General features: G+C 44.3%; 1 protein-coding gene across 26 annotated transcripts in view; it reads left to right on the forward strand.

The window, feature by feature from the left end:
- The window catches only part of Ttll7 (tubulin tyrosine ligase like 7), a 123,106-nt gene that overhangs the window by 13,106 nt on the left and 82,697 nt on the right, over positions 1 to 27,303 (forward strand). For 10 of the 26 annotated variants that reach the window (NM_001433163.1, XM_087625326.1, XM_087625298.1 and 7 more), the window contains 3 exon segments: positions 17,542 to 17,646; positions 25,914 to 26,112; positions 26,280 to 26,411. In NM_001433163.1, coding sequence (NP_001420092.1) covers positions 26,088 to 26,112; positions 26,280 to 26,411 — 157 coding nt within the window. In that variant the 5' untranslated portion in view covers positions 17,542 to 17,646; positions 25,914 to 26,087. 26 annotated transcript variants of the gene reach the window in all.

A 27,303-nucleotide genomic window follows, 5' to 3' on the forward strand; every position in this document is an offset into this window, starting at 1 on the left:
CTGAAGCCTATTGGACAAGCTGCCTCAGATTCCATATAGATTAACATTACTATTCTACCTCTGTGGTGATTGGCTATATCCTTGGCAGTAAGGTAGGTGTTCTGGGGGACCTGCCTCATACGTTTAAAGGGAGGAATGGAAAACACTGGTTTGGGAGCTGATACTCAAAGGCATGGCACCCAAAGTATAACCTCTCTATGCAGGTGAAGTTGTCACACAAAGCATTGCTGTGAGCAGAAAAATAAACAGGATGCAGAAGACTGCTGCACCTGACGTGAGTCAGCGACACTGTCAGACACCATCCAGTGCGTGTGTGTGTGTGTGCGCGTGTGTGCATGTGTGCATGTGTGTGTGTGTGTGCGCACGCGTGCACATGCGCCTCACACACTCAGACATCAGGCTGGTGTCTGTCACTAATGTCCAAGCCTGTGCTATAACGTGAAGCTGCACGAGAAAGGTCAGGTCAAATATGGAAACGGAATAGTGGTGTGTAATTTTACCTATGTCTGAAGATGTGGTGAGGTTGTTTCTAGTGCTTCTGGAGTTTATCCTTCTGGAAGTCCCACCCCCACCCCCACCCAGTAAGCTTTTCAGAGTGCTTTGGATTCCTCAAATAGATTATGGCAGAGCAGTGTCTGTGTTCTCTGGGTCACTCTAAATTTAAGTCTCCTTTCCATCCTCTTATAAATTCCTCAAATGGTAAATTTTGATTCTAGTTTTTAAAGTTTTTATATTCTGCAGTTGAGAGCATACCTGCAGTCAATGACGTCTATTAAATCTCTTAAAGTTCAGATTGCTATGCTACAAAGGAGTTTATATTGATGGAAACTGTAAGGTATTAAAGCCACAGTACACACATACACACAGTACATATATAATATGTACCTTAGAAGCAAACTTCGTTTTGAATTATCGAAAGTCACAGCATTTAAGTAACGTTGTCCAATGAGGAATCATGATAAAATGGCTTTCTAGAGGTGAGCACACATTAGGGAAATTTTGATGGAGTTTAAAAGTCAAGATCGCGAGAGCATCGGTGGGTCCCATTTGATCGTGTTTTTAGAAATTTCCCTCCTTTATAGATTATAAGATAGGGAGAAACCATAAGTTAACTTAGTGTATCTTGTTAATTGTCGTCTGCTGACTTGGAAGCAAGTAGGAAAAGATGAATCTGGAATCCCATTTGTGTTGGAATTGGTAGAACAGACTGATGGCTGTGTTACCAGGACCTACACTGGGTACCTCACAACCACCACTGGAATCAGTACAGCACCCTCTTCTGGACACCACAGGCACTGCACTCACACGCATACACAAACACATGCACATAGCTTTAAAGAAGTTTCTCTTCCTGTGTTTGGTGTGATGTTTGGCAGAGAAGCTTGTCTTTGGGAAAGTATGTGGCTTACCCAGGTATTAGAGTAGTGGTAGGAGAAATTTATAATCATTCAGAAAAATGGACGACACCTTTATTTTTAATAATTTACTTCATAGCACCAAAATGTTATGGGTAAAGTAATGTAGAGGTGCTTGATATTATTATTATTATTATTATTATTATTATTATTAGCTTATTTTTGGATTTTTTTGAGCAGGCTCTCTCTGTATAGCCCCTTGTTGTCCTGGAACTCACTCTGTAGACCAGGCTGGCCTTGAACTCACAGAGATCTGCATGCCTCTGCCTCCCAAGTGCTTGGATTAAAAGCGTGCACTCTCACTTCCCAGCATATATATATATATATATATATATATATATATATATATATATACACACATATATATACATATATATACACATATATATTCTATAAATATATATATATTCTGTAAAAAATATATATATATATATATATATATTGAAGAAACTATATATTAGAAAGATTTTCCACAGTCTGCCCTTTTCCATAGCAGCATATAAGCAGGGCTGGGGATGCAGCTCTGTCTGCAGAACATTTACCTACCATGAACAGAACTCAGGTCCTCACCACTGCATACACCGTGTGGCAATGCAGGCCGCAACCCTAGAGATTGCAAGGTGGGAGGGGAGCAGAGTAGGTCAGAGATCTCCCTGGGTACAGAGCGAGTGCAGAGACAGCTAGGTCTGCAGGTCCCAACATGAGGTACTGACAGTGCCATTCTACCCCGCTGGTTCTACCCTGGAGACAGGAAGGGTGACGACTGAACTGTCAACCCAGGAGAAGGGAGACACCACAGGAGAGTGTAAACTGAGGAGGGAAGGACTTTCTCCAGACTGCCTTGCGTCTAGCTTGAGTATCCTTCAAGTTTTGTCTACAATTGTGATAGGAAGTACAATTTTCTTCTTGATATTGTCAATACCACACCCCACACATGTACTATGCACGCATGCACGCACGCACACACACATGTCATTTTATTTTTTAAAATGTTTCTAACTTAAATAGAATTACATAACTTTTTCCTCCCTTTTTCCTCTCCAGCCTCACCTAGCTACCCTCCATCTTTCATGTCCCCTCATGTTGACCTCCTCATTTTCTTTATTATTATTTTACACACACACACACACACACACACTCACTCACGCATGTGTATGTAATCCATGAATGTTTATGAACGAGTATATCTAAATATAACTTGCTGAGTTAATAATTGTTGGCGTGTATATGTTCTCAAGGCAGACCACCCTGCATTGGACAACCCAAAAGGGGGATCATCCCTCAAAGAGGCTAATTCTCCCTTCCCTAGCAGGTCACTATTTGCCTGTATTTCTTTGTCTAGCGGTGGTTTATGCTAACATGTCCATTGAGGTGTCACGGTTCTGACCTTGTTTAGACATTCCCCAGAGAGATTGTTTCACACCAGATTTCCTTGTGTTCCGACTCTTACAGTCCTTCCACCTCCATGGTGTTCCCTGAACCATTGCCGGAGGCGCTGTGAGGTAGAGAACCCATTGGTGCTACACTCTGCACGACCACTTCATCTTTGCATCGTGTCCAGCTGTGGTTTCCTGTAGTGGTCCCCGTTTGCTGTAAAGAGAGGCTTCTTTGATGTGGGGTGGTAGCTACGGTCATCTGTGGGTAGAAAGGTAAGATTTAGACTCCAGGAAGGAGCCGCGCTGGTCTAACACAATGGCGTCAGTAGATCCTTTCCTAAGTCCATGAGCTCACTGATCCTGGGGGAAGCAGGCTAGATTTCCAGGACCAGTACATGATTTTCCTATTGCTGAATGGGCTGTACGCCCAGTTGGACACCTCGGTTGCTACCCAGATGTGAGTGCCACTGACCGCACCTTATGGGTAGCTTGCCACACTGGTAATCACAGTGGTTCATATGTCTTGCAGGTGGGAAGGTCTCTGTAACTGCTGCCCTCCCATGGCAGCTTGGGTGGTATTTTTGGAACCGTGGAAGCTAGACCTTGGGAAAGCTTCAGGTCAGATCCAGCTCATGTCATCTGAGTCCCCTGTCCTAAGTGTGCAGTGTTTTTAGCAACTGAGGTCTACCCTAAACTCCTGAGAGGTGACCAAGGGCCACATCAAGAGTGTACATTATTTTTGGAGTCACTTGGACTACCCTGATCGACCGCTCAGAGGGTAGGTTTCCTCTGCCTGGTACTGGGATAACTAAAGTCCACTGTAGTGATTCAACCACACACACTCATTGAGTTGGTCTCCTGCTCTCCTAAGGTTCATGGTCTGCATTTACCAATGAAAGACAAGCACACAACATACTTACTAAGGCTCACCATCTGTGGAGAGGCTCTGTCATCTGATGCAGACACGCAAAGGGACCATTTGGGATTCCCGACTTGTTTCCTACCTCCCTGTTAACAACGAAGGCGTCTTTGCCACTGAGAAGCAACAGGGCACAGTGCAAAGGGTTTAAGACTTGTCCAACACTCGGACAAGTGACTGAATGTCTCTGAGTTTCAGTTTTTCCCATTGAAAATGGACGGTAGGGCAGTTCCTGAGGAGGAATCAGAAATGTGCATCTGTTTGAGCAGTGGTTCTCAGCCTTCGCTGTGTGTCTGCATCACAAAAAGAGCTCGAGGAAACCTTGACCCAGGCTGAATTCTAGGTCCGTTATATTAGAAGATTCGAGTCTGGAACTGAGGCTGAGGCTTCAGGTTTTTATTTTTGTTTGTTTGCTTGTTCGTTTTTTGTTTTTTTGTTTTTTTTTGTTCCATTCATGTAGTTGATAAAGCCTAGAGTATGGTGCAGAGAGTGACGTAGGTGTTTGACACATGTCTAGGTATCTTAGGTGAATGCCAGCAACATACGTAGTTCACTCTTCTAGGCTGCTTACTAGTGAAGAAGAAATGTTTGCTTTGTATTCGTCCTTCTGTCACGTAATAGGTTAGTATGTGGCCGCCATTAATTAAGAAGACATTGCTTAGTGGTGTGGAAAGTGCTGACTTAAGCATAAGATGTACATGGCATTGCTTAAAGATGAAATTGGCTTATGCTAACGTTTCTAGACTTTACATAAGACTTAAATATTTAGAAGGAATCTAAACCTTCAATACTCTCTTATAGATTAGTGCAGTATCAGTTTGACATAGGTACATTCTTCAAATATATAATGGTCTCCATATTAGCAAGAATATGTTGATCCCATGTAGCGATACTTGTATGGAGTAGTTGGGTTGACTTGTAGAGATTGTGAGAAGTGCTGAAGCCATAACTGAATGTGATGGAGATTGTTGTATTATCAGTGTGAGGATCTGCTCTATGGTCTCCCTGCTGACACCAGGATTGGGTTATTTCCCCTGGCACTGTGGAACCAGGACCGAGGAACTGCAAGTCTAGAGAAATGCCTGCTCCTTTAATCGTTAGCTTTTGTTCAGATGCGGTTAAGTTCATTCCACAGCAGTAGAAATTCATCCTCTCCACAGAGAATAGGAGCCATATTCTGAATCTAATCTTTCAACGAAGCTCTCCAAGGTGATAAGCCCAAATTAGACATACTCCATGCAGATTGAATCCCAGAGTTTGGAGAGAAGCATTCAGACCAGAGTTGTGTCTTCCACACACCTGCATCGCCAACTTGATTCTCTTTGTCTCGTGCACCCCTTCGTATTTCCCAACGAGCTCCCATGGCACCGTGGAACCAGACGGGCCTCTCAGGTTTAAAAGTTGAAATTTAGCATGTAGATTTTTGAGTGACATTGTTGCTCATTAATTCAATTAAGATTAATAACAGAACATCTCATAAACGCTAATAAAACCACACATTCCTGCGTGACTGATAAACAAGCTTGAATTTTCCCATGATCTTGCCCATTATCCTCATTTTTCTGTGAAAAGCTGACCACATTCTTTTGAAGAATTTTTGCACATAAATACTATATGCTGTAGATTTTTTACTGTTAAAGAGTTTGAACATTTTAGATGGATGCCTGAGGAAGAAAGGAAAGGAAAGCCAAGGGGTTCTTGGTCCTGAGAAGACAACTGTGTTGTTGTTGTTGCTGTCCTTAAGCTGTCAAGTCTTCCAAACAACTTTCCTGGTATCTGGGGGTGGATGGGTGGGGAAGATGTTTCCCATTAGGAGTTCAATGCAGAGGTCAGCCGTGGTAGGGACCATGAACTTGGAATGTAATAGGGGTGCATCTGGCCTGTAGCGGAAGGAATGGGCCCACTTTCTTTGTAAGCAGAGAACTGGTGTTGGAATCAGGTCCTATAGACCAGAGTGGCTTTACATAACATACGTAATTATCCCCCGCTTCATCGCATGCAAGTTGAAGGGGAAAGTCTCTACCGGGTACACTTTCTGGTGTTAGAGGACAAAGGGTGTGAGGCTGACTGTTAAATTGTTTGCTTGAAGGAGCAGGGTGCCAGTCTTACTGCCTACAGCGGTGTTGTCATGTTTATTGACAGAATCCTTTCCAGACACAGAGGGCTTTAGAATTTATCACACAACCAATATAAACACTCTCCACCCATTAAACAAACACTTGTCTGTTACCCAACATGTCCCAGTGCCTTCTGGGTACTTGGGATAAGTGAGTGAAGCAAGCAGCATCCTCTTCTTTGTAAGTCTGTAGTCCCCAGAGACGGCTAGAATCAGGCTAGAAAGGGACCAGAGGCTGTGAGAGTGAGGTCAGAATGGGAACTCCACCCAAACATAAGCCAGGGACAGGACGGCTTGCCTTCCAGATGGGAAGAATGGATGTGCGAAGTCTGTGTATGTGGGAGAGACAAGTGATTGGAGCACAGAGAAAGGGAATGTGCCTTAGCGTCTCCGTGAAAGGCTGGAGGGAAGCCGCCAGCTGGATTTATCTGATGGGGTGTTCCATCAGGGACGGGGGCCTTCAAAAAAGGCATGATGGAAGAATTTATAGTGAAGTATTTGTTTTAGCAGTTATCCGGAAGACGTTGAGTTCTTGCATCCCCTCATCCTGTGGTGAATCAACAGACAATCAAAGACCTGGACATGACTGGGAAAGCACAGGTCAAAACTAGTCTTTGTCAGACTCTTACTCCGTGTAACCCTAACAGTGGGGTTGGACTTCACAAGCACCTGATGCTCTTTGCCACGGGGTCACATTTATGCCTGGATGTGACAGGTTTGGAGAGGTTGAAGGAGAAGACTCTGGAGAAGGCAGGGAAGCTTCCCCTTTATTGCTGCCCCACGTCATCAAGGGCAGAAGCAGAGCAGTGCCTGCATGGTGCCCTGTCCTTGCCCCCAGGGCATAATGGCAATCTTAAAAAATGCAGGCTGATTCTTTCTGTCACTGTCACTAACTTGAATTCAGGCAAGGACAGGGCTTCTAAGAGATATACATTAGTTTAGTTGCTCATCCCATGAAAGATCGTTTTCAGTTAGATTTTGAGTGTTTTCATGTTAGCATCGTACAGCCAGCAAACCTATGCAAGCCAGCTGGAGTGGTGGTTATTTAAGGTGGGTGTCTCAGTTAGGGTCTTACTACTGTGAACAGACACCATGACCAAGGCAAGTCTTATAAGAACAGCATTTAATTGGGGATGGCTCACAGGTTCAGAGGTTGAGTCCAGGCAGGAACATGGCAGCATCCAGGCAGGCATGGTGCAGGAGGAGCTGAGAGTTCCACATCTTTACCTGAAGGCTGCTAGCAGAATACTGGCTTCCAGGCAGCTAGGATGAGGGTCTTAAAGCCACAGTGACACACCTACTCCAACAGGGCCACACCTTCTAATAGTGCCACTCCCTAGACCAAGCATATGCAAACCATCACATGGGCAAGGATGACAGAGTAATAGTAGATTTGCATTCTGGAGTCCTGTGTTCCGGTGGGGAAACCAGATCGGGAACGTTTGAGTGGATAGACGTGCTCATGTTAGGAACTTGGTTGATGATCAGAGTGAGCAGTGGTGCCAGCAAGGACGAGGGCAGAAACAAGTAAGGGCGAGTTCCGGTTGTAGAGTACCAGAGTTGGGTGATGTGATTCTTAAGTGCCGGGGCAGAGGAAAGCGTCAAGGTCACGGACTGGTTCTGGACACGGAGTTTGCTGTGGCGCTGACAACATCCAGATGAAATGTCTGGCAGGGACATCGTATGGATAGCAGTCATTGCTACAGGAGCAGAAGCATCCCTTGGAGAGAAATATTAGTTACCTGCGTGTACATCACTGGCTTTCTTTCTGGGGCCTCAGGCTGGCTCACTTCTGCTTTATTCTTGGGCACTCGATACCCCGCTGCTTCCCCAGCACTGAAGAGAACCCCCCCCCCATCCCTGCTCTAAATCTTTGCATACTCACATGCTTGCCTCCCTGCTGCTGTTAATCCCATGTCATCCTAGCTCCCAGTGGTCCACATCATCCCTGTTTCAGGATTAGCGAGCTTTATTTGCACAGTCAAATAGCCTCATTTTTCCCTCTTTGCCTATTAAGGGTCTGACTATCTGGGGACGATACACAAACAAGGGAGGCTGCTGTGTCCAGTAAGTCTGGATTTTCAAAACACGTTTGAGGCAGCCTCGACCCACAGCCCCGTTGCTAGTCTGTTGTACGCTTTGTGTCTCTCTCTCTTTTTTTTATTATCTTCAATCTCCTGCCTTCCCCCAAAGACCAGATTTTTGAAATTGTCTCCCTCAGCTCCTGCTTTGTCCAAATGTCCGTTATATATATTTTTTCTCGTTTTCTTCTCAGTTCTTGAAGGTCTTCTTTTCGTATACAGTTAAATCTTAGTGATCTGATTTTTCACATGGCTGTCTCGAAAATAATCAGCTCTACTTTTCTAAGTAGGATGACTTCCTCCTTTTATTCCGTCCCTCCTCTCCCTTCCTTCCTCCCTTCCCTTCCTCCTTCCTCTCCCTTCCTCTCTCCTTCTCTTTCTGTAGATCTCAAATGTCTGTTTATGCTGCTCTTGGAAAGGCAAGGAAGAAGTAAGTCCCCTACATACCTTCTTAGCAACAGGGCGAGCATACTGCGTTCTACCACCTTGGGGGGTCTCCACATTCTTCTCCCACTTCTGACGACCGCCTGTCACAGCAGGTAAAAGCTTTTCATCCAGAATACACAAGGAATTCATGAGGCTCAAAGCAAACCTTCCAGTTCAAAAACAGACCAAGGACGGTCTGGCATGCAAAGGGAGATCCCTTTAGGTGCCTTACCAAGGCATTAGCAGCTGCAGCAGGGAGTCTAAAACCCTGACACCACAAAACGCTAATGTGTAGAGCACTGGGATGCTCAGTGACTGCCGACATCAAGGAATGGAAAACCACGGTGAAAATGTATCGAAAAAAATCTTCACGTAGGACTCAGTTTCTTTAAAGTAGACAAAGTATCTTTCACACCCAACTCTCTAGAAATAAATCTACTAATTACCAATCCACCAATCTACTAGTTGCATGAATTATTCACCCATTTATGAAGGCAGAGGTTGGTGTAGGACCAGTGCTGAGCGGCACCCTCAACGCCCTGCTCTCATCCCCCTGGTGTCTTCCCGCTTCAATAGGCTCCTCCCCCTTCAGTGCTCTACTGGGCCTTTCTCTGCCTGAGGGTGTTCAAGGCACTCCTGAAAGCCTTGACGTGATCCTTTGCCATCCCCCGCCTCCTTTATGCTTTCTCTTTTCTGTGCTGCTTAAGGTCAGGAGACTATGAGAATTAATCCTCCATCGCTATAGCTCCCACAGTAACTTTCAGCTGAACACTGGGCGTGCTCTCAAACTGTGAGCTTTATCCCCGAGGCGAGGGAGCATTGGTTTCCTGGTTTCCTAGGGGCCTAAGCCCTAGCTCGACACGCCCTTCTTGGTTGCCTTCCCTTCCCTGTACCACTTAGCAGCATTTCCTGTAAGTTGCCCATGCTGCTGGTGTGTGAATCCTTGCTTTTTGAGGAGCACGAACAGGCAAGAGGCACCATCTCTCATTTCTTTTCCCCTCCTCCTTCTCCTCCTCGTCCTCTCTTTTCCTTCTCCTTCTCTTCCTCTACTCCTTTCCTCCTCTTCTTACTCCTTTTCCTTCCCATCCCTTTCTCTTCCTCTGTGTTCCAGGACCTTGTCCCCATTTAGGGAATCTCTCTGCTGCCGAGTTCTATCCCCGGTCTTGGTTTTTAAAAATTTCGAATGTCTTAATTTACACCCACTTCCTGCTGACCTCAGACCTGACACAGGAAAGAACTCAAATCAGAACCTAAAGAATAACTTAGTTCCACATTGACGAGGAAGGTTCGGTTTCTAGGATTTCAGGGGTGTGCTTTCTCTCTTTTCATCTCTAATGGGAAAACAAATCTTTTCAGTGGGTTCAGTGCTTGCCCGGTCCCCCTTTGCTCTGACTGCGGTGTGGATAGCACTCAGTTGATAGGACTTGTATTCTAACTTCACTGATATTTTTACATGATGACCTCAGTCTTGGCTTGAGAATCTGGAATCTGGGATCAGCTTGTTTACATTTTGATTTGCCCCGGAACCGTTAGCCTCAGAGGTGGTTTAGCAAATACTTCAAGGACTAAAATAAACCCAGAATGCTATGACTCACAATCGTAATCCTTCCGCACTCCTTAGGAATCAGTCTTCTAGAAAAAGCCAAATTAAAACAGGCCTTTATTGATACAGCTGATGAAAATTCATCCTGGCATATGATTCATGGTTATTTCCTATTATTGTAACATTGGATAAAATGGCATATTTACTCAGAATTAGTAAATCAAAGCAAACATTAAGCTTCACAATTCATTCATCCATTCAAGGGAAGATAAATATTATCTCGTTTCATATGAATCATTCACAGCCTTGCTCAAGACACTGTATCTTCTCAAACTAGTGAAAACTTTTCATACTCCATTTTACTAACCATGTCATGACCCACTTTGACTACATTGGGTATATGTAGATTGTTTCCAGTTGCTATTTTCCTTTTTTATTTTATTATTTTAATTTTATATGTATGAATTTTTAGGTCAAGTGTGTGGCGCACACGACACACACACACACACACACACACACACACACACACACACTTCATATGTGCAGTGCCTACAGAGGCCAGAAGAGGGCGACAAATTCCTGGAGATAAAGGTGCTTGTGAGCGGCCGTGTGGGTGCTGGGAACAGAACCTGGGTCCTCTTGGAGAGCTGCCAGTATTCGTCAACTCTTCAGCCCCAAGAATTCGGTATTTTAGGGAGTAGCTTGGCATATTCCAACATCGTGGATGCTTTTTTCAGGTCTGGCTTCTGAAGGTAGGATTCTTACACCTAAGGCATACACACAGGACATACTTGAGTTTTCAACGTTTTGTGGTTGATTTCTAGAATGTTTCTTACTGATTGTCTAAAGCTATACAGACTTCCTTCAGGTGAAGTGGCAACTTAAATTGCTTTGAGTTTATTTTGGTAATTTTTCTGTGCTCATTTTTTTTCTAATTTAACAGCAGTAAAGTCAGTTATTCATAAGGCAGTGATCTAACAATACAGAGACAATGATGTATTATTATTATATTATAATATATTATAATTATACTGTTATGAAATGTATTATTCATAAATGACATTTCGAGTTTAGCATCATCACACCGAGTCAGTATAGTTCAGGAAGCAAACTAAGAAAACTTACCACCACCTCACCTCGTTTGCTTGAGCTTGCTTGCTTCTCCTCTGGGAATGTAGTATTTCATTTTCCATAACTCTATTACCTGCATATTACATCCAAGGAACCTCTGACACTGGATATTGTCAAGTGGATTTTTTCCTGTCCCATTTAAGACCGTGTTCGAGTTGAGAAAATAGAAACAATAAAATCGAATAGAAGAATTTTGCAGCTGTTATTTGAGATGACTAAAGTTAAGAAATATTTGGGGATGATGGAGAGTTAGCTCATCAGTTATGAGCACTTGATCGTCTTCTAGAGAACTCAGATTTGAACCCAGCAACCTCGTGGCCGCTCAAAATCAAATGTAACTACAGTTCTAGGGGATCCTGGCCTCCATGGGCACCAGACATGTATGTGGTAGACAGACATGCACGCAAGCAACATACCCATATATGAAATAAAGATTAAAACAGACGTATTTATAGAGTGCTATGTTGTGCAGATGGTTTTATAGTCAAGGAAAAATTCCTCTTTAATAATTTGTTATTTATATTTTATATTATGATAAGCACAAATGGTCTTCTTTGGAGAGTAAAAGGTTGAAATAAGTGTGCTCAGTCCTTATTGTGATCTTTCAGAAGAGTGAGTTGTGTAGATTTTAAGTAAAATATAATAAATAAAATAAAAAGGAAGGTCAGAAACTGGGTATGGTGGCTCACACACGTAATCCAGGACCTAGGAGGCTGAGGCATGAGGTTTGCCGCCAAGCTGGGGGTCAGCCTGGGCTACAGGGCAGAGCTGTTTGAAGAAACAAAACGCAGGCAACGGTTTAGTTACAGTGAGTAAACACAAGGATTTCTTTTAAATATCCCTAACACTCCCTCGTTGCTAGCAACCTTCCTACAAGGTATCTCCTCCTTTGGCCTAGGAGACTTCCATTTGGCAATCGTGTGGACTAGGTTTACGAACCTAGTCCTATTTTTCCTTGGCAACCTAAGGTAGTGTCTGCCTGGTGATGTAACAATGGGTGAACCCGTGAACAGGACTGATGAGTCAGACCCCTGACGCCAGTGTTACAAGAATCAAGAGGAATGGTACTATTCCAGGTCAGTATTCTAGCTGTCTGTGATGGTTAACAGTGACTGTCGACTTAACAGGTTCTAGAATCACATAACAGACAACCCCCTAGGCTTGCTGGGAAGGGTTATCCAGATGAGTTCAGGTGCAAGGGCTCACCTCGGCTGGGTGTCGGCACCATCCATGGGCCGGGATCCTGGACAGAATGACATGGAGTTAGTGCAGCACCAGTGTTCTTCATAAGGACTTCATGGTTACGGATGCAATGTGACCATCTAGCTGCAGGCTCCCACAGGTGCAGCTCTCTCATCGCATGGACTGTGCCCTCAGACCAGGGGCCAGAATCAACTTCTCCTTCTCCATGTCGCTTCTGTCAGGCATTTTGTCACAGCAATGAGACAGGTGGCTAACACACTGTCTCCGAGCCTTCCGCCCTGTATTGAAGTTAGTACAAATACATATTTGTGATATACAACCTCGTTAATATTTGAAATAAAATCTGTTTTGCCTGGTGTTCAGTGGTTTCATAACATTATCTGCTAAGTACCAAGAAGTAAACACAATGGATGTCTGATCAGCCAGAATAGCTTCCCTACCGAAAACTTGAATTTGAGTGCAGGCTGTGTGCACTGGACTCACCGTGCTTGTAGTCTTGTCCTCTTGGTGACTGAGTAAGGAGCGGAGGTTGTGTGAATGAAGAGGGGGGCAAAATGTCAGGGAGGCTCACTTGGGGATTAGAAGGGAGGAGAGCCACTACTCACACCCCTGGTGACTTGTGATTTCAGATAAAGGCAGCTTTAAACCAGTTGCCCACTGGGTTTCCTGCAGCGAATGAGCCAAGGGCACGGTGCTGTCTCCTCCAGCACCAGGGATGTGGGTTGCCATGACTCCCACCTAGGACCTGATGCTGATTTAGCTAATGCCGTGGGATAGTGGTGTCATAGGCACTGCCTTTAGGATACAGTTCTACTCTCAGCCAAGGCTAGGCAAATGTCCCAAGCTTCTTCCCTTACATCCTGCAGACCATTCTCCAGGACCCTGTAACAGTTGTTTTGGTGGAAATTTTGTCTTCTTTTTATTTTCAAGAAGAATTGCTAACATTTCATCTGGGTCCAGTTTTAACAGAATCTTGAAGCTAGGCGTTTCGAAGGAGACCCGAGTTAGAAGCTCTGTCTTGATTGGGAATGACCAGCCTCCTCTTTTCTTTTCTTTTTTTCTATCCCTTTTTTCAATTTGCGTGCCTGTGTACACAGTACAGATTGTTGGTGTTAGACTGGATGTGGGAGTAGCTCACGGGGTGTCGTTCTCCTGGCCCCATCTGCTGCAGTACTGACGAGTTTGCTCCATGGTCACAGATCTCCGCACTTGAGCTGATCGTGTTTAGGTCTGGATGGACAAGTGTCTCAGCCTAGCCCAGCCCTGAGGCAAGACATGAGTCACACTGCTGTAACCTGGAGCACGCCACCTGGTAATCTTCTTCTCCAGGGGATTTTCATGCTGGATCCAGTGTGAGAACCGCAGGGCTTAAAGGAAGTGTCGCTGTCATAAATTTCTTTTTACACTAGAAATAGTGACAGCCACCAAGCAGCCGTTTTCCAGCCGGGATCAAATGTCATCACCGCAAGTCACGCCATGATCTCATTTACTTGAGGAAATGAAACGTGTGCGTGTTTCAACTCTGCAAAAGTGCTTTTAAAATCTTACCTTTTCCTTTAGACACATTGGAAGAGACTTTAAGGACACCTCGCTTTATGCATTAAGAAAGAGAGAGAGAATTAAGTAAGACAAAGTGGTCAAAGCATTTCTTAAATGTTTTCCCATTTTTTTTTTTTTTTGTAATGCAACCCTCATATTGTGTGCCCCGGACATGTGGGGTTGATGGTGCAGCCAGCACGTGATGGCACATGTATAGAATCCCAGAATTTGGGAGACTGAGGCAGGAGTATTGCCAGTTTGAGAACAGCCTGGGGGTTACATGGCTGTCTCCCGAAAGAGAAAGGAAGAAGGTGAGGTGGAAGGAAGGGAAGGAGGCAGAGAGGCAGGGGAAGGGAGTCAGTTTGTTTTGGAGCACTTCTGTGGTGTTCTATGCTGATACGTGTTTTCCTCCGCACTGAATGATGCCGGCCTGCTGACTCTGATGTGTATGAACTGATGATGATAATAACTCTCTGAGGACTCCCCCTTTGCTGACTGTGACTGTAAAATGTGGCACAGTTTTAGAGAGAGAGAGGAGAGAAAAGAAGCTGACTTAAGGAATTTCTTCCTGTGGCTGGAGGTTTGCGAGTCTGAAACTTGCTGATGGGCTTGGAGTGTAAAGAAGGGATGATGTCGAGCCTGAATGCACACAGGACTGGGTCACAGCTGTCCCTCAATCTGCTTTCCCGGTCAACTTCAACCCACAGAATGGGGCTCACTCAGGAGACGGAGAGCCAGATGCCTGCAGATTTAGGCACTAATTGCACCTGCAAAGTACGTTTGCAGCAACGTGTGGATGGCCACTCAATGTGGTTGTGGCATCCTCTCGAAGTCGGTTCATAGGACCACAAGTTACAAGGAGGTCGCCTTTATCTGTGGTTGTGTGATTGCAGATCTGCTGCCGATGTGAGATCATTTCCGAGTGAATTTTAGCCTTTCCATCATCAATTGCCTTCTTACCAGTAGATGGAAATCCAAGGAAGCCTCTTCATATGCTTGAGGGCTGGGGAGGGTATGTAGTCCAACCTGCTGCTGCTCTAATTCTTGAGAATTAGAAGGGCTTGAAATGTTTTTCTCCTGCAGAACGACTGGGGTCTTACAGATGCATAGACAGCAGCAAGTTGACCGTGCCCATGTGTTGTTCCCTTTTGGAGAAGTAATTAGCTTGAGATATCTTAAAAATAAAACTTCATTCAAAGTCCATGACCTTGGCTATTCATACCAACTCTAAGCATGCTCAAGAATGACAATCAGCACAAGACTATATTCTCCTCTACGAAAATATAGTCTTGTGGTTCAAAGAAGAGATCCAAATGAAGTGTTTAAAGAAGCCACTAGCAGTAGAGAACGAATCTCAGTAGGGAGGGTATTTAAAATTGCACACTAAACGTATATCATTATGAGTATTTTTTCCTATGTTCTTAACATTGTGTGTTGTTTTTGCCCAATGGATTGACAGAAAATAGTTCAATGAAAGCAGTGTAGGAAGGACTGGAGAGGTGGCTAAGTAGTTAAGGATGCCTGCAGATCTTGCAGAAGGACCAAAGTTCAATCTCTAGAACCCAGGTTAATCAACTCAAGACCCATCCGTAATTCCAGCTCCATGGAGTCATACAACCTCTTCTGGCCACCATGGGCACTGCACTCACATGTGCAGACCTATATGCAGGTATAAACACACACACACACACACACACACACACACACACACACACACACACTAAAATAAACAAAATAATATTTGAATAATGTGATATGTACATTTCAGGAATACATGCAGTTTTCACCGCATTAATAAAAAAAAAAACATTCTAAGGACTGAACACCGTTTTCTAATGAGACTTTTATAATGGGTAATTTTGGATATTAGATCAACACTCTTAAACATGGTAAATTCTAATCCCTCATAGCACGATTGAAAATCAGCCTTGTTGTTTTGATATTGTGTTCACTTTGCACCTCTGAGATGCGTTCTATGGATGTATGACGTTGCCTCTGACTCTGTAGCTGTCTTGTGCTTATTGTCATCCTTGGTCATACTTAGGGTTGTTACGAATAGCCGATGTCATCGACGTTGAAGGAAGTTTTACTCTTAAGATATTTCAAGCTAAATTACTTCCCCCAAAGAAAACTGCATGTGGGCATGGTGAACTAAAAGTCATACATTTTACTCTATCTAATAAGTTGGTGTGCACTTGTCTTAGTTGAGGTCGCTGTTGCTCTGATGAGACATTATAACCAAAAGCAAGTTGGGGATGTAAGGGGCTTTCTGGCTTCCCCTTCCATACCGTAATCTGACACTGAAGAGAGCCAGGACCGGAACCCAAACAGGACAGGAGTCTGGAAGCAGATGCAGAGGCCATGGAGGGGTGGGGAGCTTAGTGTCTTGCTCCCCAAGGCTTTCCCAGCCTGCTTCCTTATAGAACCTTGGAACAGCCCAGTGGTGGCCCCATCCAGCATGGGTTGTGCCCTCCCCCACCAATCACTAATTGAGAAAATATTCTACTGGCTTGCCTAGAGCCTGATCTTACGGAGACATTTTCTCACAGCTTGTGTCAGCTTGACATAAACAAATAAAAACGTTTAATAAGAAATATAATGAACCTGTAAGGGAGCAACTGAATGTTTGAACAGATAGGTGACAGTTTGCAGCATCAGTTGGCAGTGTATGATCAGGGAAGGGGAAAGGTCAAGAGAGGGAATCTTTGAGAGAATAAGTGTTGGTGAGTTGAGAGCCTCTATGGAGACTGTATCATCGCGCCCTGGCTAGCTTCGGGCTCCAGCCCTGTTCTGCATTTCATCCATGTTTATTTTGAAGAACAAAAATAGCCCTTTCCCTCCACGTGTCTATAAAAGGACTGTGCTGTGGCTGAGGCCGTAGTGCTAGAGACAGTGGTCATAATAAGATTTATTTTTATTTTATGTTTATGAGTATTGGCCAGTATATATGTGTGTGTGTGTGTGTGTGTGTGTGTGTGTGTGTGTGTGTGTGTGTGAGAGAGAGAGAGAGAGAGAGAGAGAGAGAGAGAGAGAGAGAGAGAGAGAGGGGAGAGGAGAGAGAGGAGAAAGGTGCATGTGCCTTGTGAGTGCAGTACTCACAGAGGCCAGAATTCCTGCGAGTCGCCCTATTGGTGCTGGGAACCAGATTTGGGAACCAAACGCTGGTTCTCTGGAAGAACAGCGAGTTCATAACTTCTGAGCTATGCCTCCCTCTAGTCCTTAGACAGTTTTTAAAGGTTGGGATTTTTAAGTGCGCTAATCTCATTAGAACACAGTGGAATTTAGTCAGTCTGGTTGGTGGACGGCCTGAGAGGCAGAGATGAGTTTCTTCCCTCAGACATTGCTATGGAAACTCACTCTGCATCTTCTTCAATGATCCAGAAACATACTGGCCATTTTTCCTGCTTAAAATATTAGATTGATGCGCGTGTGTTAGCTTTGCTTGAGGAAGTCCATGGAGTGTTTTGTGAAGATTGGAGAATTTTCCATTTGGGCTTTCCAAACTTTTAATGGCTGGAGTTAGTTTTATGTGATTTAATTTCACCCAGAGCATTTGAAAACGATGGCAGAATTATCCGACTTCTAAGCTGTTAGTACAATTGTAACTTTTAAATCTTAAGTCCAAGAGCCTTCTAGAGAGTAGTATCTCTCTAGCACGGTCAACTTAAGTTGCATTCAAGCTTTTCCTGGAGGCCGGCGTGTTTTGGAGAAAAAGCCAAGAAGACACACCTTGAAGCATCTTTATTTAATTTTTAAAATTTTATTTATTTTTATTTATTTCTGTTTAAACAGAAGTAAGAAGTCAAACCTGAAGTCCTGCAGCTGACTCATGGAGTAATGGATGTGTATTGTCTCTGATTCTAACGCACATCACAAGAAGGGACCTGTTCCTTTCCGGTGAGTCTGAGAGTGAGCACCGGGCTTAATTCTTGGCCTTCCTTCACTGTAAACCAACTCCAGGGACAGAGAGGATGGGATTGTGGGATTGCTGAAGGCCAGCTGCCTGTCCTCGAACCTGGGCTTGTCTTTCATCTTTCCCAAAGCGCATATGGCTCCAAGGCAAAACATGCCTGCTGGCGTGTTGATTATTTATACGGAAATCACCTGCGTAATTGTCACGTCAGAAAAGGCCAGGCAGCATGTTTTTTTCCTGGATGACATAAACTGTAAAGATTCTTTTTAAAGGGCTCATTTTCCCGGCTGTGTTAGACACCAGCCTGATCACCAGAATATAGGAAGTGGAGCTGCGGTGAACCCCGACGACCAAGGTCTGAAGTGACTTCCGGGATCTGTCCCTTGCCATCTTAGTGCCCCAGAACTTACTAGTCCATCTGTCTGTCCGTCCGTCTGTCCATCCTGCCTCATTCCTCTCTTAAGTATGGGAACATCTGCTTTACTAACCTCTTCAGGCTGCATTCTTTTGTGAGAATCCCTGCTTATGTGTAAAATTAATAAAACGTTTATACTTTTATTGGGATCCTGGCCCCTAACCACCTCTCGTCAGAACTATGGCAAAGCACAGATCTTTCTCTTCTGAACATGGGTTGAGAGGAAGTGGTGGTCTCTCACCAGAAGAAACTGGTTAAGAGAAAACTGTAGACAGGGGCAGAGGTAATAGGCAATCAAACAAAGCCCACACCGTTCCACTGGCTTTGTATGCTGGCTTACGTATCCCTTGAAAAATCTTTTGTTTTATGTGTCTGGATGTTTTGCCCGTGTACCACATGAGTGCCTGTTGCCTCTGGAGGAGCTGGAATTTCAGATGCTTGTGAGCCGCCCCGAGGGTGCTGGCTGTTGAGCATGGGTTCTCTGGAAGATGTTCCCAACTACAGGGCCACCTCTCTAACCCTGGTATGTCATTTTGAAAGCCCAGCATGATTCTTGTAGGAGTAACATCCACCAAGAGGATCAGTTAGGTAGGTGGTGGGGACAGAAGCTTAAAACAGCAGGGGCCTAAACAAGATGGATGTCTGCTTCCCAACAGACACAGCAATTCCAAGATAAAATCCGATCACTGAATTACTCAGCACCTGCAATCACGTGTGCACCCAAGGCAGGGGAGCAAATAGTGAGAGTCCACTGGAAAACTGCTCTCCCAGTTGTTACTGGGAGGTCCCGCCAAACCAAGTCCTTTCATTCTTCCCATTGGCGGCCTCAATGCCTACGCTTTTAGACTCATCTGGTCACTTCCGTCTAAGGACGTCAGGTAAATTTAGTTACTTAGGACATTGACACCCTCACCAAGAGTTCAATCCATGGTTGTCTGGTAAGGACAATTTAATGAATTATCTCAAGTAGAGGTCAGACTCGCTATCCAGTAACTGAGTGACTAATATGGGTGGTAGAGGGAGCTTCTTTAGGAATCTAACCCCCACACACCCCCAACCCCCACACACGCCCACACACCAAAGTCTTACAACATAGACCAGGTTGGCCTTGAACTCAGTAACCTCCTGCGTCAGTCTCCCCTGTTCCTGGATTACAGGCATGTACTGTCATGAGGAGTAGTTTAATGAATGTAATGATTTAATGTTTAATGATTCATAAACACAGATATAAAAATAAGCATTGCACTAATATATACCCTTAAATTTGTAATGTCTGTGCACCAAATAAATATCAAACAAGGTATTCAAAGGGAGAATTAAGAAGGATTTTGTTGTGTCTGTCTCAGGTTTGGCTATGCCATGACATACTTTGTCAAGCCAAGGAGTGTCAGAGGACCACCAGACTTATAAGTGATATTGAAAAGTTAAGTTTTGGACAGTGAGAACTGTGCTGGTGTCACATGACCCTGCACTGATGTCTTCTGTGCACCAGCGAGGGCTGATGCGCAGTTCGATATCTATTGTTACCGTTCTGGTAAAGAGGAGAGAACTGGTGATTTTACACCTCCTCCATTTTCCTCAGTGTTCCTGAAGCATGTTTCTGAGCTGGGATAGTAGGGTGCAGAACATGTGCAGTCCCACCTGAATATATCAGAACAAGACAGTGCTTCATGTAGAGAAATGTAGGCTGGTACTTTGAGGATGCCTTAGATTTATAACTGTGTGTGTGTGTGTCTGTGTGTGTGTGTGTGTGTGTGTGTGTATGTGTGTGTGCTAGTGTTTATGTGTGTGTGCATGTGTATGTCCATATGTTCATGTGTGTGTCTCTGTATATGTGTGCATGTGTGTTCATGCATGTCTGTGCATGTATGTATGTGTGTGTGCATGTATATGTGTCTGCACATCAGTGCATTTGTGTGTCCCTGTGTACATGTATATGTGCATGTATGTGCATACATTCATGGATGCTCATTTATGTGCATGCATGTGTAGGTGTGTATATGCATATGTGTGTACATGTATGTGTGTACCCATGAGCACATGTAAATGTCTAGACAGAAGCAAGTGAAATGTGCACAGATTAACTACAGACATATGTTATTCGTAGAGAGCAAGTGTGACTTCTCCTCCCCTGCACCCCCACTTTGGGGAGAACTGAGAACTTTTTGGAATACAATATTATATTCTTGGAAAACATGTCAAAGGGGGTTTTGAATCCATTTAAGCATTTAATACGATATGAGATAACTTTGTATTTCGTTACTTGAGTAACTTTATTACTTGGTTTGAACTTTATTTAATCCTAGACTTACTGAATCAGATTCGTGCTTTTTCATCATGTCAAGTAGTGGGGATACACGCATTCAAGGGGTGATGCCTTCAATGTATGCTGTGCTGTGTTAATGGTTGCTCTGGTTTCTTGTGTCACACTCAGCTAGATGCTAAGGCCGAGACACTCCACAGGCTTTTGTCACTGTTGCCTTTGGGTGACCCCAAGCAAACCGTGGGAATCCACTGGAGCCACTGCCCAAGGCCAGTGCTCAGAGTGAGCACTTGGCTCTCCCACTCTTCTGTTTACCCACCCTTGGCTCCTGCATGCTTTTTAGAAGTGTCTGGCCAAGCGATTCCTTCAGATCCACAACATTCTACAGAGCCAGCTACAGGTTCAGGGAGGACAGCCACAGCGGGAACGGGACACAAACGTCCCTGTGTTTAGGAAGCAAGTGGCTTCTCCAAACTTTTTCAATTCGAACACACGGTGAAGGGGGTCAATACTCTATTGTTAGGAGAACAGTTAGAGTGACGTCACCCATTGTTCACCAGTCACGCAGCTGTGCACACTGAAATATATTGTCGGTTTTTTTTTTTGTTTTTTTTTTTTTTTTTTTTGCAGAAGCAGAAACAAGGTTAGTTAGGCTGCAGGAGGAATCTGTGTTCTTTTTAAAAGACTTACTTTTATTTTACGGTCATGAGCGTTTTACCTGAATGCAGGTGTATATATCACATCGGACTTGTGCAGTGTCTGCGGGGACCAAAGGAGCGCATTGGATCCTCCTGGATCTGGGGTTACAATCGTTTGGAGAAGCCGTGCGGGTTTTACGAATGCACTGGGTCCTCTGGAAGAGCAGCAAGTGGCCTAACCCGCTGAGCTGTCTTTCCAGCCCCATTCTGTGTTTAATTGGATGTGTGTTCTATATAAAATTAGAGGTGTTTCTTGTCTTCAGTGACAGATTTTATTTATTTTCTGGTCCATACTCATCCATATTTTTTTCTGCAACTGTCAACTGAGGCACTTAGCTCCTGGGATTGGCTTCTTCCCTGTAAATCTTTTGATGTGTGGAGCAGCTCCTGCCTCTTCTCTAAGCCAGGCATATGAAAGTCACAAGAGATTACCACGTCTCTCTTGGTCATCAAGTCCGGCTGCTGTTCTACGGTGGCACTCTTCTCTATGCGTGTGATACTGCCTGTGGCCAAACACTCAGTCTTCCTGCCTTGGACCCTCACATATCTCCCTCACTCTGTTCTTCCTCCTCCCACTACACAGCCAGAGTCATCTCTGAGAAGTCCTTCAAGGGCGATGTCCAGTGGGTCCAGAGAAACACACCGTGGCTTACGCCAAGCTGTCAGGCACCTCTGTTTCTAATGATCGCATCAAAAGGCGGAGCTGTGACCGATGCGTGTTAACTCACAATGACATCAGTTATCACGCTCTTGTGCTTCTTCACTCTGAAGAAGCCTGCTGGCTTCCAGGTCCCCCCTCTTCAGAAGGCATCGGGCCTGGTGGCTGCCTTTCCATGCTGCTCTTAATACCTTTCTTCACACGCATCGGTTTCTAAGCAGTGTTTGTGAGTGTGCAATTTGTAGCGTTTTAAACCTTATGTGAATAATATGCTGCATGTATTCTTGGGCAGTTTTCTAGAATCTTTTCCTCAGCTTTTATGTGGTCCTTTGTCCAGTTCCAGTTCATTTCATTTCTTTGCTTTATAGGATTTTATTGTGTGCATAAACCATAGAATATTTACCTCTCTCTCTGATGTTGATCCGTTTCTCGTTTCTCTTTTCCCTCCCCCCCTCAATAATTTGATCCTCTGTGCCCTTTCAGATCGAGGTCCCTTACTTCTGCCCCAACACTGAGTATAACGTGTATTATTAAACTTAATGGTTGCTGTCTGTTTTGATAGTCAGTGATTTTTGATGCATTTATGAACGTGTTAGTCAACCACAGTGGCTAGCTTACAGTCAGGAGACGTGATGCTCTTCTCCCTTAGCTGCCACGGGCCCTCTCAACTTTAGCAAGCGAGGAACTCTATAGGATTTTCTCCCTCTTTTCTAGCTGCTGAAATAAAGCGCTTTCCTTGCCCAGTGCTGTCTCCTCCACCTACTGCTTAGCCTGGGGATTTCCAAGTCAGCAATATGGCTGTGTTTCAGAACGATCAGCTTAAAGAAAACAGACTCCAGTCTGGCATGACCCCCCACTTCCTAGAGTATGCCAATCCCTCCCCCACCCCATGCACCTCCCATTGGCCTTATAGTCCACTTTCAGTCTGCAGCAAAGTCGTGGCTGGCAGTCGAGGTGTCTTATGCCTGGACTGGAGACTATCGAGGTCGGCCATTGGCCTGAGATCATACATTCCTGAGAGCTGTACAGGTGGTGTCGACGCTGGAGTGACTGGAGTATTTTGAGAAGCACTTGCAGCCTGTAACAGCTGCTTTCTCCGTCGCTGTTATGGAGGATAAACTGGTAAAATCAATTTAAGGAACAACGAGTTTCTTTTGGCCTATGGTTCTCCAGGGGTAGAGTCTATCATGGCAGAGAAGTTAGGCACTAGTCCTAGACAGCATGCAAACCTTTACAACACGTGCTCTCCTTTTAAAGACAGGTATAGTTGACCCCAAAATGTTTCCTATAGAAGTCAGGCTTCTCCCCATCAAAGCTCCCGGTCACAGCACATCACTGAAGCTCTATGCACGACTGCATTGTTCTGTGGGTTTGACCCAGCAGCGCTGTATTATAGAAACATCTCTCTGCTTCTAACGTAGACTGTGGAAATTGTGTGTTGTAAGCGATAGGCATTTGCCGCTCACCATTCTGAGGTCCGCTTTTTCTTACCTAAAAGGACTGCAGAGTAAGTTTTTAAAAAACTCACAGTATCAGTTACTATGTGTGTCTACAACAAAATACTGACTATTGGATGATGTGTGGGTCATAAAAGCCCACATCTCACAGCGTTGACATTACAGCATCCGTACCCAAGGACTGACAGACACACTCTTAGCTTTCTTTGTTGCTGTGTTCACGCACGGCCTGGGAGAAAGGCAAAAGGGGCCACACACTTCATGAAGCTCTGTGCACGAGAGAAACCTCTATGACCTCCTCACCTCCTCGCCATAGTATTACACTGGGGATTAAGTTTCTCCACGAATTCAGGTAGAAATAACATCCAAAGCATAGCATGCATTAGCTTAGTAACAGGTGTCTACTGAGCACCGCCAGACTCCAGTTCTGGGAACTACGAGGTGAGCAAGGCTGGAGATAACCACTCTTTTCGGGAAGCTCACCTTCTAGATGGTGTTTTGTTTGCTTGGGTACAAATAAAGATCTCCAGAGTAGGCCAGAAGAGAGAGAAATGAATCCCTCATACACCAGGCTAAAGCAGCCGTTTGTCTAGATTTTCAGTGATTGGTGGAGGTTCAAGGAGAGCGTGGAGGTCATTTCAGGCACTGATGCTTTGATGGTTTGGGGCTTTGGTGAGAAACCATTGGCTTAAAGTCTTTCCTAGGTAAATAAGTCATGCCTCCAGTTTTTGGAGAGTAGACGAATAGTAGCTTCGTGAGGTCGTAAGCATGTTTTCTCAAATTCCCTGCCTAAACTAAAGTGGATTGGCTAGAATTGGGAGGATACAATCAAGTCCTCCTCAGAGTTTGTTTGGCACATCCACCAAATCATGAATTGGATGGCGTAGAGCTTATACAGGACTAGGATCGTTTTAAACACTTCAAATTCCTGTGTGACTCCGAGAAACCTTTTTATTCTTCACCATTAACAAGGTTGTTTTGTAACTTAAGTTCAGAAATTAACAGGGCTCTTTCAGGAGCCTGGCATACTCCGGAAAGAGTTGTTTTCAAACTCTGACTTGTCACTGACTTCTAATGGGATAGTGGGGCATCACTGTGAAGGGGCCTTTGTTTACTCCAGTAACAAGGCGTCGGTCACGAAATCCCAAACTCAGTGTGCTCCCTGAAGTGTCAGAGAGCTTCTAATCAGAACCGAACTGGACTCCAGGACACCCTGTTCTTCCCTCAGAGCGGCGACCTAGTCCACTTCCAGCTTGGACACACCAGCTGGGAGATCAGTTGAGAGATGTTTATTGCAAGTCCCCTGTTTGGTTCGAAGTATGGTGCATTTCCAGAATGCGGGCTGTCTTCTGAGTACCAAATTAGCCTTGCAAGCTCCTTATATGTCCATGTAATGTTAGTGTGGTGTCTAAAAATAGTGGAGCTGGATGGATGAAATAGCTACTTAGGCAAAACCGAATCAAAGCTCTCGTTTTGTTTATTTAATTTTTTTTTTAACTTTAAGCCGTCGTCTCTATATCTAGATGTTGTGGGAAAATGATGTGAAGTTCAAAGCTTGCTTATAAGGTTATTTTCTTTAAATCCTTAACACACTGCTTACCCACCATGAGTTTCTAATCAATAATAGTTTCTTAGTCTTTATGGTGAGTCATACCGGAGACTAATTTGCATTAAAATGGTCTCCGAGAATGAATAAGGCTGTAAGTGTCCTTTAATGATATCTCACTGATAATAAGGAATATTGAGGACCCTGGGGGGGGGTGAGTCAACTTTAATGTCACAGGATTTATGATAGTCTGACAATCCGGTGGAAGCTCCCATCTCATCCTCTTGTTTAACGTAACAACTTTGATGTCTTGCCCATTGCGATTAGAGACATTTTATAGGCGTTCAAAGAAGACAGGAGTTGTCTGAGAGTTGAGACGGGGAACTTGTCAGTATAGTCAAGACCCAGTGCCCTGGGCCTTCCGCTGACCCCGCAGATGCCCACAGAGCATATGGGGATCCTGCTGGCTGGCATGCGGCTGAACCAAGACACTTCACTCCTTAAGGGAGCATCTTGTTCCTCTGTGTGCTTAAATAAGATCCTGCCATGACAAGTCTGCCTCTCTTTGTGTATTTCAAACCTGTTCCCGTATCTTAAGCCATGGTTCAGTCTGCTTCACAAAGTCATCCCTCCTTACCTTTGTAAAAATGAACCCCTGCCCACATTCCCTCCGGGAGTGACCCCCCACCCTCCTGGTTTAATCTAGTGCTTCCTGGGAAAAGTGCCATCTTGGGAACAGGTGAAGAACTGGAAGGAAGGGACTCTGGCTTTGGCCCTCTCCATATCTGTCTCCACGTTACCTCTTTCTTGGCAAAGAGAGAAAGTTATTTGTTCTTTCTGAGCTCAGCTAACTTTTCTATAACACCGGGATAAAAAAAACTTCTCCCAATCAGGCTTGATAAAAGGCCATCTTTTATAAGCCTCAAGATTCTCAATGTGCATTGCACAGCAGTGAATTTTATTGTCTTTATTTCTGTGTGTAGTGTGTATATGAAGAAGGCCTTTAGATTGAAAAAAAAAAACTATGTATACTGTATACTCTCAGGCCACAAAGCCACACTTAGTCATTTTCTACATGGGTTAATAACAGCCTCACACGTGTTTTTATGGAATGAATTGACCTTTGCTATTATGTGGTTTCTCATGAGAATGGTGTTGGCACGAGAAACATCATGAAATTGTGTCTTAAATAACTTTGTTTTAAATCGCTCTAGGTAGCATCCCAGCCCAAAACTTGTGCCGTGAAATCCAAGACTGTGACCCAGATAATGTAATAGGATCTTCCTATGATTTGGGGCCATATCCTACTTAGATGAACTTGGGACATCCAGCCTTACCAAGCACTTGGAACTACACACAGGCTCCGTGCTTGCTTGGTATAGGTTACCATGCCATCTCTGCCTCAAGATGGGGGTAAGTGGACGGGCCTAACCGTACTAGAGCGTGTTTAGAAAATATGATATTCAAGCTTCGGAAGTGTCACCATTCACAGTTTTAACTTGCTGGCAGCAGCATGTATGCTTCGGGTCATAACGTTTGTATTTTAGTGACAACTGTTCACTTTATGTTTCTTTTTCAAGTTATTCAGGGATCATCTCCCCTGGAGCTGAATACAGAATTACCTTATCACTGCACAATGAAAAGGAAAGTCAGAAAAAAGAAAAAGAAGGGAATTATTACAGCGAATGTTGCTGGAACAAAGTTTGAAATTGGTGAGTTTCCTCAGAACCCTTCACTTTGCATAACTGTTGGAAAAACTGCCTTGATATTAAAAACAGTGCAGGGTTCTTGAGAGACAACTATTTTTATGTAATGGATTTTTAAATTGCTTCTGTAAAATTTCTGACAGGTTAGAAGAACTCTTTTTTTCCATGCAGTGGAGGATGCTTTTAAAAGGTGCTAATAGATTTCTAAATTTTCAGTTCAAACAAAGAAATGCATTCAATTAACTAGGCTTTCTCTTTAGAGAGAAGGTGCAGGTCTGATGCACAACACTGGGTTTTTCCGTAATGTTTAAAAGTACTAGCTATCTGAGCTTTGAGGCACATTGTAAAAAGATTTAGATACGTCTGATCTTACAAAGACGTGAGAATGTAGTATATATCTTTTCATCCATCCTTATGTAATCTGAAAGTGTCTGGCCTGACTGGTGTGTGTGCATAAGAAGACCCTAGACTTAAGAAGCACCCATCACTGCCAGGATGTCCTATCACCGGGAGCCACCAGTTATGCCTGAAGTTCAGATGTGTTTGTGTGTCTCCTGGGTAGGTTTTTGTGCCTGTCACTCTTGTGTGCTGTGAACCTGATAGAGGAGGAATCTTGCAGGCCCTATGGCTTCCGCTTTCATGCTCTATTTGTGTCTAAAGGGTACGCTAGCAGCAGAACCCCGAGGAGGAGGCCATCGCAGCATGGAAATCTTGTGTGTGTACTTGATGAAACAAGATATCAGTGTAACTCCAAACTTCATTCTGCTGCTCTTAGATAGCAGCTCTCTGACCTCATTTAGTTGGTGTCTTGGTTAGGATTGCCGTGGCTGTGAACAGACACCATCACCAAGGCAACTCTTAGAAGGACAACATTTAATTGGGGCTGTCTTACGGGTTC

Source organism: Rattus norvegicus, chromosome 2 (genome assembly GCF_021556685.1).
Source record: "Rattus norvegicus strain SHRSP/BbbUtx chromosome 2, alternate assembly SHRSP_T2T, whole genome shotgun sequence".
Taxonomy (NCBI): Eukaryota; Metazoa; Chordata; class Mammalia; order Rodentia; family Muridae; genus Rattus; species Rattus norvegicus.